General features: G+C 35.5%; 1 protein-coding gene across 2 annotated transcripts; it reads left to right on the plus strand.

Annotated features, from left to right (window-relative positions):
• Positions 1-2,220: 2,220 nt before the first annotated feature.
• On the plus strand, positions 2,221-13,288 carry LOC128183046 (L-sorbose 1-dehydrogenase-like). Of its 2 annotated transcripts, XM_052851866.1 has the most exons (13): positions 2,221-2,588; positions 4,581-4,794; positions 7,268-7,395; positions 7,850-8,055; positions 9,419-9,608; positions 9,862-9,996; positions 10,349-10,470; positions 10,759-10,926; positions 11,202-11,352; positions 11,457-11,602; positions 12,015-12,204; positions 12,298-12,520; positions 12,680-13,288. In XM_052851866.1, the coding sequence occupies exons 2-13, from the start codon at positions 4,691-4,693 to the stop codon at positions 12,840-12,842; spliced, it is 1,926 nt and encodes a 641-aa protein (XP_052707826.1). In that variant the 5' UTR covers positions 2,221-2,588; positions 4,581-4,690; the 3' UTR covers positions 12,843-13,288. The 2 variants fall into 2 exon arrangements, with proteins under 2 accessions (XP_052707826.1, XP_052707827.1); XM_052851867.1 differs by lacking the exon at positions 4,581-4,794 and having other exon boundaries at positions 2,224-2,588.
• The last annotated feature ends 1,893 nt before the right edge of the window (positions 13,289-15,181 follow it).

The raw sequence follows: 15,181 nt of genomic DNA on the forward strand, positions 1-15,181 counted from the left end.
ACAATATAGATAACCTGGGGGTTATTTTCAGAATGTGCAAATTTAAAGCGGGTAAGCAAGTCAAATTAACTAATTAACGGAATTTTGTAAATACTTTGTTCCCAGATAAACGCTGAGACATTAATTTTACAAACTATTTTGTTTATAAACGCTCTTCTAATTTACCTTTAAGCGAAGGTACCGAATCAGTAACCGTGCTTAAAGGACACGGCTGGCAACGTAACCAGTATAGAATATCGCTATTAACATGCAAAACATTTAAATGCTTCTGCAAAATGTTTTCGAATACGCCAATTGGAAGTTTTGACAATAATGGCATGGCTCAATTTACTGACTGAAAACAGGAAAGTTGCTGAGCATGCATTTACTAGATCTTTGTCCCCTTTGAGATGCAGACTTGAGGGTGTCAGATATCCACGTTATTAAACCAGAATAAATATTCTGTTCAGCTAAGGGTCCTTATTCTACAGGTAAACTCTCTTTATATTTTTCCACCATTGCATCTGTCTGACTTGTATAAAACACTGTCTTGTCTATTCACCACCATATCGTCCGACTAGTATATTCATCACAATATCTCGTCAGACTTGTCTATTTACCACCATATCTCGTCAGACTTTTCTATTCACCACCATATCGTCCGACTTGCATATTCATCACAATATCTCGTCAGACTTGTCTATTTACCACCATATCTCGTCAGACTTTTCTATTCACCACCATATCGTCCGACTTGCATATTCATCACAATATCTCGTCAGACTTGTCTATTTACCACCATATCTCGTCAGACTTTTCTATTCACCACCATATCGTCCGACTTGCATATTCATCACCATATCTCGTCAGACTTGTCTATTTACCACCATATCTCGTCAGACTTGTCTATTCACCACCAATACATCTCGCCAGACTTCCAGACTTGTCTTTTTTTAACTACATCTCGTCAAATTTGTCTATCCACCACTTCATCTGTTCGACTTGTATATTCACCACTACATCTCGTCAAAATTGACTACCCACCACTACATCTTATTAGAATTGACTACCCACCACTACATCTTATCAGAATTGACTATTCACCACTACATCTCGTCAGAACTTACTATCCACCACTACATCTCGTCAGAATTGACTATCCACCACTACATCTTATCAGAATTGACTACCCACCTCTACATCTCGTCAGAACTTACTATCCACCACTACATCTTATCAGAACTTAATATCCACCACTACATCTTATCAGAATTGACTATCCACCACTACATCTCGTCAGAATTGACTATCCACCACTACATCTTATCAGAATTGAATATCCACCACTACATCTCGTCAGAACTTACTATCCACCACTACATCTTATCAGAACTTACTATCCACCACTACATCTCGTCAGAATTGACTATCCACTACTACATCTCGTCAGAATTGACTACCCACCACTACATCTTATCAGGATTGACTATCCACCACTACATCTCGTCAGAACTTACTATCCACCACTACATCTCGTCAGAATTTACTGTCCACCACTACATCTCATCAGAATTGACTATCCACCACTACATCTCGTCAGAATTTACTGTCCACCACTTCATCTTGTCAGAATTTACAATCAACCACTACATCTCTTCAGAATTTACTATCCACCACTACATATCGTCAGAATTGACTATCCACCACTACATCTCGTCAGAATTGACTACCCACCACTACATCTCGTCGGAATTGACTATCCACCACTTCATCTTATCAGAATTTACTATCCACCACTACATCTCGCCAGAATTATCCTTAAACACTACATTTCGTCAAGCGTCTATCTAAAACTACATCTCCTGTTTTTCTAATGTTTCCGTGTTTATTAATTTCGTATTTTTCATAGAAAAATTAAGATGTGGTGTGAGAGGAGTGACATTTCTTTTCTTGTATAGATCATTCAAGAGTTGTCTATCCTTGTATACAAGTCTAAAGGAGATTGATATCTATCAGTGTTTATTAATTAAAAAAAAAATGATCGTATCGTATAAAGTCTTCTGTAGTTTTTTACTTGGTGCTGGAAAATTGTATTTGAGGTTTTGTTTAAGTTCGTGTATATCTAAAGACTTACAAGTATTTAACTTGATTTATGCAGCGCGTATTGAAACTGTTTCTTCTATTTGTATCCAAGAATACTGTGAATACATTTCAGTGTTTGTATACGTTGTAACATACGCTTACAGCTGTCTATGCTGTATGATGGGTGAAGTTTAAGGCAGATCATCACCGAACACATACATAGGAGCTGCCAGGAGTCAATGCAGGAAACATTACCTGTAAATGCAGTTATTGATGACCAGGCGCGCGTGAGTGGGTTTCCTACCTGGTGTTTGATTAGATTTCCTGGGAGAGCTTCATAGATTACCACCACCCCCTAAACATTAGGCTGTCTTTGAGCGATAACAGCCTGTGGGTGAGCCGGCGGTCAGATCCTCCTCTCATTGCTGACCAACACGTTCTACGATGTGTAGGATTATTTTTTCGTAAAAATGAAAGTATGTGAAATGTGATTACATTTCATTGGAAATGAAAACTGGAGAAGTGGGGTGAGTTTAATTTAAGTTGCACTGTATTAATGGAATTTGTTTGCATTTATATATTATGATTTCAAAATTAATTGTGGAATTTTCCCGTTTTTTTTTAAGAGATTTCCTTTTCAGTCGGATTTTCCTTCCTGAATATTTTAATACACATACATGTTATCAGAATAAATTGATTTTACATACAGCATAACTGATAGATTAAAAAAAATATATGTTATGTTTACACTTACTTCTCAGATTAATTCTTACTTAAATAATTTTATTGAGTATATTTAGAAAATAGTTAACATATAGGTCTTTGATCACAGCACAAACATTTGTTTGCGATTGTGGCAACAACTGAAATGACAAAACCATTATTGTGAAGACTCTTTAAATCTTAATTAAGATGAGGAAAAAGATTCAGAGAAGCAGAAAAAAGGAAAGTGAAATGTAAACAAAACCATCCGGCTGATTGCCAAGCGTTTGTTGAATACAGGTTTCCTAATCTCTTTTTACAATGAGAGAAAAAAAGAACGCGTAAGATGTTTCAAATTTTCCACAAGTAATTAAAAGAAATAAAGATTAGACTGTATGTACGTTAGCAATGAGAACTCAGCATGGTTTACTTCGATGTATATGATGACGCACGAAGCTTAGATCCCAAACGATAAAGCATCCCTCTACACGGGAATCAGAATATTATTCATCAACTCTAGGAGCTTGTTTTACGAAGGCTATTTGCGGAAACGAAAATTGTTTACATACTTTTGTTGTTGACGAGGCGATAGTGTTGATAGCCAGAGATGTACCTTAGGTGAACATTTACACACACCCCCCCCCCCCCCCCCCCCCCCGCGATCTTCTGTTCATGAAGTAAATGTATCCCCCACCTCTAAGTAAGAGTTGTAATAATAGTATACAGGTATGTCATTCTTACACAGCTGTTGATACAGTTACAAATACTAACGTCATGTGACGGAGTGGCGTCGAAAGCAAATTGAAAGTGAGGGGGGGGGGGGGGGGGTAGTAGACTATCGAAAACTTTGAATATTGACAAGTAAAAAAAAGTTATGTCTTACTTTGCAAAAAAAAATGTGAGGGGCTGTATGAGCCCCCCCCCCCCCCTGTTCCGACGCCTATGTGCCGTTTTTGGCGAATGAAAGTGTATTCGTAACACTGGCAGTTTGACATCTCCGACATGTTCTTATGTTCTTAACTGTCCACACATTTATTTTGCGATGATACTAACAGGCCATCTATACTTAAAACTTATTAAAGGTATGGTTTTTATGTCTTTAGATTAATGTAATTAGTGAGTTAAGTTTTGTTGAATATTAGTATCAGTTGTTTATCGCACTGTATCTGACCCTTTCTGAATACAGACTCAGAAAGCCACTCAGTTTCAAAATTAGGATTTTACTTCCTTAAAAAAGTAATGTTTCAAATTTTTTTTTATTTATTTGGATGAGGTATATGCCTAATATACTGCTTTATTTGTGAAAAAAAATATTATAAGTATATATTCAAAATCAGACACTATCCAGTTTTCCACAATCTGTTTACGCTCGCAATTTCTTATGCAAACGATATCGATGTTAGCTGAAAATTCATTCTATTTAGAAGCATCTGTAAGTTGTTAATCATAGTTTTTTTGGATATTATTCATTTTGAGGAGACGCATACAGCCAGAAAAAAGTAAACCGTGAAACTTCTGTTCAACTTGTTTGTTTATCAGTTAAACCTTTACATATACATGTATCTACGTAAATTTGGATTGACATCCACCACTCCCAACCACCTAAGTGATGAGTCTATCTCCTTTGAAGTAATCTCAAGGACAGATTGTTAATGTGCATGCCTGCATTGTATGTTGTTATGATGTTACATGATTGTGTTGGCGGAATGCAGTCCCATAAACATTGTACTTTTAGATGTTATACATAATATTAAAAAATCTGGTTTCATGATTCCATGCAAAGTATTTATTTTTTTCGTTTATTTCTTTTGTGATAGGTATGACTTTTCTGTGAAAAATGCACGGCGGTTTTTAACTGTTAATGGGGGTATAAACTTTCGGCTTCACTGACCCCCCAGTCCCTGGTTTCGCTGACCCCCGTTTTGCGATGAGTGACCGCTCGTACGTACTTATCATAGAGTGGGACGACACAAGCTGGCGATGGCGAGTGCACGAGAGGAGACACATTGGGATCAGACGGCTCTTCACCCGGTATAGTGGTTTAATTTACCCCCTCGCACCCCCAACCCACTACCGCGTGCAACTTTACACCGATCAATTGTCCACCTTTGGTCACGTCCATCCAAGTGTCGAGTACTTTTGGGATGTATTATATGCACATTATATGCACCAATAACAAGCGTCTGTTACTGTATTGATAGAAAAAAGAGCCCTTTTTTCTTTTTCTATTTCCTCCCAATGCACTTATTTTTCTGAAGGCGATCGTGTGTCTCCTCTCCAACTCCGTGCACCAAGTCTCTCTCTCTCTCTCTCTCTCTCTCTCTCTCTCTGATCAAATAATCATTTATAACACACTCTGTTGAGCGGTGCATGTTGGTTTGTGTTATAGACATATTCACCACACGCGGAGGGCCTTTTATCGTTATATAACCCTCTTCCCGATGCTAGTATTTCCAGCTCTGCCTATGATATTTTTGTTTATGATATCTTTAACTTCTGTAAACGTAGCAGGTAATTGTTTGATCAAACCCCTGCCTATCTGCTCACCAGAAGCCTTTGTTGTAGCTAACTACTATAAGATTGTTAATATCTTCACAGCGTTTTTTTCAATTAGTGTATAAAACCCAATGAAACACTTCGTAATGTTATTCGTATAGTGCACATGCATTTTCTTATTATTTATTTAAAATAACATGAAAATAAAAAGAAAAACCCCACCCATAACCCCCTCCCAAAACCAAAAAAAAACAAGATAATGTTAGATTATCTAGGATATTTCATTTCTTTAATATTTAATCATGATTTCTATCTATCTATCTATCTATCTATCTATCTATCTATCTATCTATCTATCTATCTATCTATCTATCTATCTATCTATCTATCTATCTATCTATCATTTCTATAATCGTCTTCTGTCCATTGAATACTTTCAACAGCTTATTTTAGAAACCGTTTGTTATATACATTTATATCGAAATCTGCATCTAGTATAGATCATTAGATAAGCATCCGCCTTTTGCTGTTTGATTTACAAGAATAGTGTTAAGAAGCGCAGGGTTACGACTTACACGACCTTTTTCCCACCACGCCAATATTACGCCCATGTAGCGTAACGGCGCTAACGAGAAAGGCACGTGCATGCACGTACAGGAGTATATCTCACCGTCGAGCATGATTAGATACAAATGATTAAGAGTCAATGCTTCGTAAGAAGGGTGTGTAATGATTAGATTAAATTCCTATCTATTTTTAACGTAGTGCTTCAAAATGTTTTGTCAGTAATTGAGGTAATAAAACTGAGTTGTTCTCAGATATCAAACGCAGATATACAACGTTTAAGATTCAAATCTCTGACAACGTTATGATTAATGTATAACGGTATCAGGTATCAATTCTGCGTTGTCAGCAAAAATTGGTTGATGCTTTCTATGAAAGTAAAAATGAATTATATAAAAATGAATATTAAAAATATCAAGCACTTTATGAAGATGTTGAGATAAATAACACACATCATCATTAAATTAAACCATTGACGTATGTTTTTTATGTTATAGTTGTATTAAACGTTAGATGAAGATGTCAGACTTTAGATAGATTTGGTGTACGTTATATGCTATACTTGTTCGTTTTGTGCATTGAAGGTAAACAGACTCACATCTTTCTAAAAACATCATCATATCACAGTATCATCAGTTATGTTAAAAACACCATCATTTATTAGTAAATGCGACTACCATGAATCAAAGTACTGACAGTACACACTGGATTACACCCAAGTTGTAGAAATTATCATTAAAAACTGGCGTACTAAGGTTTTGCTAATTCCGAACGTCAATTTACTGAACTACTAGGGTTTCGAATGACACTGACTACACAATTTTGTATATACATGTACGCGAAGGATGAGCATTGTAGAAATATACGCTATAGATTTAATAATGGCATTACTTGTATAAGGTGTATATCTGTACACTCTTGAATCAGCAAACAAGAAGGCACTTAAAATAATTCCGATAAATAATTCAAGCAAACATTATGGCATATTTGGATTTAATACTATTGTGTATAGAAATTCAACAGGTCTTTACCATATTATACTTATTTACTAAATACAATTCATATATAATAATTAATGATAAATTCAATAATTTATTACAAGAAAAATGAATATGTAAACAATAAAAACTATCTTTGAGGATTCATGCGGACTATGAAGGTAGTGATCATAAACTTTCTATTGTCCGAATTGTTAGTAAATTAATATGTATTTTACTGAACATTTTATTTGTTGGCGAGCTTCGCCTCGTGAAATAGCAGCTGTCTTGAGGGACAATAAACTTGCTATCGTCCTCATAGCCAGTAAATAGGTATATAATATATGTATTACAGACGCTCTCCTGTTTGGTAGCTTGGTCTGGGACTAATTTTTGTTGTAATCACGTCTATGTATGTCAACATGCACATACCGGTATATGTATATATATGTATGGATTAATTCCAGACGCTCCCTTGTTTGGTGGTTAGGCCTGGGACTATTTTCTGCACTGCTCACGTTTTTGTACATCAACGGCTCCAAGTCTCTGGCGGCACTGCCCGACAAAATCAACACCACCTATGATTTCGTTATAGGTAAGGTAATGTTACTACGGTACTGGAGCCTGTCGCATACATGACAATGGATTTGTTTGAAGTACATCTCCGTTAGCATCTTGATTTGTAATAAATAACGATTAATTTTAAGTAAAATTAATGAACTATAGTAGTAGTCTATTGAATATATAATGTGTTTTACGATATAAAACCGTAAATTCTGCATACAGGATTAAATCCCACTAACTGGTATCATCTAGTGACAAAAACAAAGATTAGATTAATAATTTCGCAATGGTAAAGGATAATTTTTTTTAAATCTGATAGCATGCAACTCATTTAAAATTGAATTTTGTGACGTACTATCATAAAAAGTAGAATTCGCTGACCGTGAAAGATCACCATTTTTTTTAAATTCCTGGTATCCTTAACGAAATGATAAGTGTTATGTTCATTCTCAAATCATGTGCAACTAGGGGTGTGTCTCTTTCAGTTGGAGGCGGTACATCGGGCTCGGTATTGGCCAATCGTCTGTCTGAGTCCCCGGATGTGACCGTCCTACTACTGGAGGCGGGAGGTCTGGACTCTGATCCAGATATCCAGATCCCACTCCTATCCTCACTGGAACGGAAGTTGGAACATACGTGGAAATTTACGACGACCCCGCAGGAGCACGCCTTTAAATCTTTGGATGGAAAGGTTTCTAAATGAATATTCGATTAGTGATTCATTCACATAAATACTAAACTCTGTCACCCAATCAAAATACTTTGATCTAATTTATAGGTAATTAAGAAAAAAAAATCAAATTTGTTTAAATTTGCTATAGGTTAATGAAACGTTTTGGAAGCACTGAATAATGTTAATTGAACCGATCACACGCGTATGCGAATCAAAAGCCTTATTAAGGTCATGCGACACGTTCCTCGAGCATTTTTTTGTATCTCCTCGTAATGAAGAGTTCCAATAAAACTATTGTTTTTGTATTATTTTTTTTAAATGATTAGAATTTACTTGTCTATGGATGTATGCCTAGATGGCCGAGTGGTTGGAGCCGTGGCCGCTCACTGTCAGGAGCGTAGGTTATAGAAGTTGTGAGTTCAACGCCCGGCCGCTGTGCTCTATATTTTTTTGTTTTTATATCAAACACTGTGCCGGATAATTATGCCAGTGCCAAGGTGGCATTTTTGCATCCGCTTAAGCTGCATATATCGAAAAATTCAAATATGCCACATGATAGACCATTGCTTAAAGAGTTAACAACCACCTTTGTTATCAGTGTATCTCACCTGTCAGGTAAGATATTTACCTTTCAAAAATAAATTCCTATAGGAAAATAATTTTTCCCATAGGAAAATCAATATTCCTATAGGTAATTTGAAATTTCCTATCGGAATAAAAGAACTTCCTATAGGAATTTCAATTCCGATAGGAAAACTGTCTGAATCAAATTCCTACAGGAATTACCATTCTCCTATAGGGAATATAATTCCTACAGGACTTTTAAAAAATCCTATAGGATTGTCAATATTTCATGTAGGAGAGTCAATTCTCCTATGGGAATTATCATTTTCCGATGGGATATTAATTTTTAAAGGTAAATATCTCACCTGTCAGGTGAAACACACTAAAAACAAAAGTGGTTATATACTCTCTAGACAATGGTCTATCATTTGGATTACATGGATTTTTCCGAAACTGCATCTTAAGCGGGTGCAAAAATGCCACCTTGGCACTGGCATAATTATCCGGCACAGTGTTATCAGCAATTCAAGTGTATTTTCAAGAAGAATATATAGGAGATTGCAAAGTCTAGTATTTTGCAGAAATGCCTGGTAAGGTATCCTAATTTTTTGCAAGAAAGCTTGTCAAAGTAGTAGTAAACCATTAACAAATTCCTGGAAAAAGTTATCTAAAATTGAGGAACGTGTCGTCTGACCTTAAACTTAAGAATTTCACAAATGTATTCTGACAATCAAATTGCGTAAATTCCTGTTTTTAACACATAATTTTACATTACTGTAAGTGATCATTTACAATTTCTGTTTCCCTGTTTTGAAAGAGGGGTCGCTTGAACACAGGGCGAGTGTTGGGTGGGCGGAGTACCGTCAGCAGTATGGTGTACCTCCGCGGGAGCAGCAAGAACTACAACCTGTGGGAGAGGCTGGGTGCCGCAGGGTGGGGATTCAGGGACGTCGTCCCGTACTTCCACAAACTAGAAAACTTTCGAATAGAAGAATTCCAAACTTCAGGTAAGTTGCAATGCCTAATTTTTTTTTTATCTTTACTTAGTGAAGCAATTATTATGCCGGTCCCCAGGATCTATTTTTTTTTTAAATAAATGAATAAGTCTTATTAGGAATGATTGACACAACTACTTTACGTTAATTTTAAACTGTTTTCTGGTTCTATCGGTCTGATGTCTAGTGTATACACGTCTAGTTGGACAAGAATGAAATATCTCAGAGAATCAATATTTTATAATTTTGTGTCTTCATTGACCAGCATATCATTCCACAAAAGGCCCTGTAATGGTCAGCGACGGATCTCAGACACACCCTCTACTTCACGACATCTACCAGAAAGCCTCAGCGACCCTGGGGCTGAAGTCCACTGACTGTAACGGCAAAGACTACGTAGGCAAGTGATGACGTAGTTCGTCTAGATTTGTCGTATACTAGTATTTAGAAAAAATAACCTTGTAAAATTATACAGGGATCATATAAATCATATAAAATGTGAAATTATTGTACATTTGGCTTTATACATTACGAAGCCATGAAGTTGTCGATTATTGTTGTGCAACCCTTTTATACAGCATTTTTGTTTAAATGTTGTTCCTTAATCACTGCCTATTGAGTCTCCAAAGATTTTAAAAATACCACTATTACAGAACTATTGCTGTCAAATCGCTCTTCAAATTGGTTTTAAAAGAAAAATTGTTATAGGTAACCTTACACATTTGAATTATCTAGTATCTCTTTTTCTTCAGGTTTCTGCTCTAACCCTATAATGTCTGATCGATCACGGAGGGTTAGCACCTCCAGTGCGTACCTACTTCCGGTTCTGGACCGGAAAAACCTGCACATCGCCCCCTACAGTCATGTTACAAAAGTGTGTATCGTTCACCGGTTTAAAAATCTACATAGAATGAAAATTTCTTTCTTTTCATTTACACTGCCTTTTAGAAATCTTTTACAAGATTGATTTATACTCTATATTTTTAAGGTAAATAAACCTGATGACTTATATAACTTATTTATAATCTTCGCTTGCGTAGAAAAATATATTTTTTCAATTTCTAATAACGTTCTTTTTATTAGATTTTGATTTCTAGAGGCAATTTAGCGTGCTTGTTTTAAAAGTTTTACTTTATTTCTTATATGACGTTCCCTATTTTAGGTGTTGATTTCTAGCGGTAAGGCCGTGGGGGTGGAGTATCTCCAGAATGGACGGCGGGAGGTGGTGGGGGCCAGTAAGGAGGTCATTCTGTCAGCGGGGCCCATCCACTCCCCCCACATACTGATGCTGTCAGGGGTGGGGCCCAGGAACCACCTACAGGATCACAAGGTGGACACACTCTGTAAAATATGCTGTGTTATGACGATGAATAAAAGCATTTGTTTTTTGTTCTAGATTGAAAAAATACAATTTGAAATACCCTTGCAATTGCCATTAATTATGGACATTTATTTTAACGTTTATTAGATTTTTAACAAGTGCATTCAAATAGTGGCAATTGAATCTGCAAAATAATGTGATTTGTTAAATGTTCATTCATCCTTTGATTATCATATTCTAAACTTCTAAATTTGTTTTTCCTGGTTTTCATATTATTCACACAGATTCAGGTACATGCTGATCTCCCAGTTGGCAGCTTCATCCAAGATCACATGATATTACCAATAAGAGGCTCCATCAACGAGACTCTGACCTTGACCTACCCAAGGTCAACCAGCGTCCTGGCTAAACTTAGATACAACTTATTGGGGGGAGGTAAGATTTATTTTTAAAGAAGTCATCATACTAATGTTAAGAGATGCAATATCTGAAAATACGCAACTACTCAATTTGAAATAATGCTTTATTTAACTAAATAGGTCCTTTATCATCCAATGGAGCCATCGTAGGCCATTCATTGGTTGAAACAAAACTGAACAAAAGCAGTGAAGCGGACACGATGATTAGTTTCCTAGCAACTATACCGGAACTCTGGTCAGCAATGGATTATGGGTATGACGGAAATGTAGGTATAAACTAGTTATCAATATATATATTGAGATATTTCAATTTTTTTGGGCAATTACATATATATGAATACCTATGCTCAAACTATCATCATTTATTAGAAACAGAAACAATTGAAGATTCTATCTTTAAAACGCACCTGTATTTGCTATTTGTAAATTGAAAGGACATGGTTAGTAAAAAGGCCGCGTGGAATCAAGGGTAAAGGTTACTTTTGTTAAGGATTATATTTTTCTAATTATTTGGTAACTTTACTTAATTAAAGTGATTTCTTAAATTTCCGCTGGAGGCGAGTTCTTTTAATCCCCTCAATCCCATAAAGCAAGTCAACGTCAAAATAAGAATAATAGAAAACACTTAATTATTAAAAAATCTTGTCCACACGGTGACTAATGTTTGATGTATTTAAGACTAAAAAAGAGCTACTTCCTGTCAGAAACGGGAGACCAAACTCCACTGAGGGAGTTACCTTCCTTGTTCAGCCCCTGAACATCAAGAGTAGCGGAACTTTGCGAATACGCAGCACCAATCCTTTCGATCCCCCGGATGTAGATCCGAGGTACCTCGAACACGCCGATGACGTCACAAATGTAATTCAAGGTATTTAGCGTTATTTAATAATTTCGTAGAATTTTGCTTTTGGTTGAATTACATGACTGTATATTAACAAATATTTTATTGTTTTTCCTGCAGGTGTAAAATATTACTTTAAACTAATGAAGACTAGAGCATTTGCTCGCGTCCAAGCGAGACCACCATTCTTACCTTTTAGCAAGTGTTCGAATCACAAACTGAATTCGGACAGTTATCTAGAGTGCTTGGTGCGCCATCTAGCTGTGCCGGGAAGTAATCTGATTGGCGGGTGTAAGATGGGATCAATGAAAGACAATTCAAGTGTGGTGGATCTCAAACTTCGGTAACCATGTGTTCATGAACAAAATGACACAAAACATGCGTCAGTGATATCGTTCGTCTCTCTCTCCTTCTCCTTCTCTCTCTTTCTCTCTCATTTATTTTATTTTATCGTTGTATGTAATAAGCTTGCATTAATGCATCCATTTCTATCCAATTTCAGTGTGAAGGGTGTGGAGAGACTTAGAGTGGTCGACTCCTCGGTGATGCCGACATTAGTCTCACCCGACCTTATAGCGCCATCTATAATGTTGGCGGAAAAAGCAGCAGACATTATAAAAAGTGGTCAAGTATCCAAGAAGAAAATTACAAAGAAAACTAGATAGCAACGATGACGTATAGGATCTTCAATTAACATACAAATGTGTTCTTTAAATTATAAAAACTAATTCCGAAATGCATGCATGTATTAATTTTTTCCACGTACATGTAGGTGTAATGCTTTTTGAACAGCGCAAAGAGGGGACATTTTATCATCCTTATATCCTAAATGTATATGTCATTTCAAGATACTTGACAAAGATATTTCGATACTTTTTTTGTTAAAAATAGATATTAAAACGATTCATCGCTGTTTCCTAGATTTGTCGATTGATCTATAGTGGGTTTTTTTGTACTAAAAGATTTACAATAATATTATGTATACTTGAGTGTTGATTATTTTATATATGGCTTACACACATATATATAATCATACCATGGTGTTTGCAGAAGCTAGGATACATTGTGTAAATCTATTATTTATCATATGTTTAATAAATATTATATTGATGGTGTTCATCGCTTTAGATTTTTTTTCATATTCATGGTCGGGAGTGGGGGGTGGGGTTCTTATTCTGCACACTGGGATATGGCGATGTGGATCCCCGAACTATATAGGTGGGCCAGGATTTTTAGTTAAGTGTAGTTGGTGGTTGCGCCTTGAGCAGATAATTAGTGGTCATATGAGACATGCTGATAAATAGAAAATACCATATCCTACACAGAATGTATAGTGCTTTCTTTGGTAATTAATATTTATATGCGGGATATGAAGATAGCGACATGCATGCGAAGATAATAATTATATGTATAACCCGCGTTATGAAGAATTGTTTTCTGCAATGATCACTATCTTTTTAACCCGAATGAATCATCAAAGAAAGCATTATATCGCCTATATTAACGTCTTTCTTTAAACAGGTTTATGAATAGTAAGTCAAATTAACTAAATTATTGTTAATGTACATCAGTATGTATGTTAAAAGAAAGTTCTTGCATTCCGTGATTTTTCATAGGTTGCTGAAGGTTTCGGCCGATCGATAAACTGGTTAGAACTTGATCCTGTAGATTTCAGTCCTGTCAGTTTCTATAGAGCTGGGAATAACAATCAATTTCCGTAAGAAATAGAGGGAAGCATGCTTAGTGGGTGTAAATATAATTAAACAGGTACATACAATTCTATAATAATCATTCATTTGATGATTTGTTTGATGTTCAAAATGGTTTAGGAGATTTATTTGATAAAATTGTTGTACCAGTTTTATTGTATGCATGCGAAGTTTGGGGTTATGAAAATATTGAGATTATTGAACGTGTCCATTTAAAATATTTGAAACATATACTTAATCTGAAAAGTTGTACACCTAGTTACATGGTATATGGTGAAACTGGACGATTTCCTCTGTATATAACCATTTTTACTAGAATGATTTCATTCTGGGCCAACATAATCAATAGCAGTGAAAACAAGTTAAGCAAAATCATGTATATGTATGTACGTATTCTTTTTGATAAGGGACAAATATTAAATCCATGGCTATGCTCTTTAAAAAATGTTCTAGATAAATGTGGGCTTTCAAATTTATGGTGTGATCATGAATCGTACCATTATAACTCCAGTTGGATTAAGACAACTATTAACCAAAGGTTAAGAGATCAATTTTTACAAAAATGGCATAACTATATTCAGGAATCGACTAAGGGTGTTATATATAGAATTTATAAAACAAATTTTGAATGTGAACGCTACTTACTCTTGTTACCCAGTAAATTAAGAAAAATATTAGTTTAGTTTAGAACTACAAATCATCATCTTCCGGTTGAAATAGGAAGGTGGAGTATTGTTGAAAGAAGTAAACGTTAACGAATTTGTGTAATTGTAACAAAATTGGTGATGAATTTCATGTTATATTAGAATGCAAGGCATTAAGTAAATTACGAAGTCAGTTTTTAGATACATATTACTGTTCTTCTCCTAACACTAAAAAGTTTTATGAAATCATGTCTTCAGTCGATTATATCACATTAAGAAAACTGTGTTTCTTTATTTCAAAAATTAATCATATTGTTCGTTCACCCCACTTACTCTCTTGAACTTTACAACTATATTGTATATATGTAAATATGTTTGTTCTTCTTATGTACCTCTTGTACCATTATATGGTGTTGAGTGAAAATAAACTGAACTGAACTGAACGGAGGGACAATCTTTTCGAGTTGAAAATAATTAATCGAGTTGTATCAAATTATTATATAATTAATCACTAGAATCAGGAGTCGGAACAGTGAACACAAACGGAAAATCTTGTATCTTTCAGACAAGCGGAAAATCAACCTTGCCGAGACAGCTCGTACACGTATAATGCTACGATTGTAAAGTCTGAAAATTTCACTTGAAAAGGCA

The sequence above is a fragment of the Crassostrea angulata genome, chromosome 5 (assembly GCF_025612915.1).
Source record: "Crassostrea angulata isolate pt1a10 chromosome 5, ASM2561291v2, whole genome shotgun sequence".
Classification (NCBI taxonomy): Eukaryota; Metazoa; Mollusca; class Bivalvia; order Ostreida; family Ostreidae; genus Magallana; species Magallana angulata.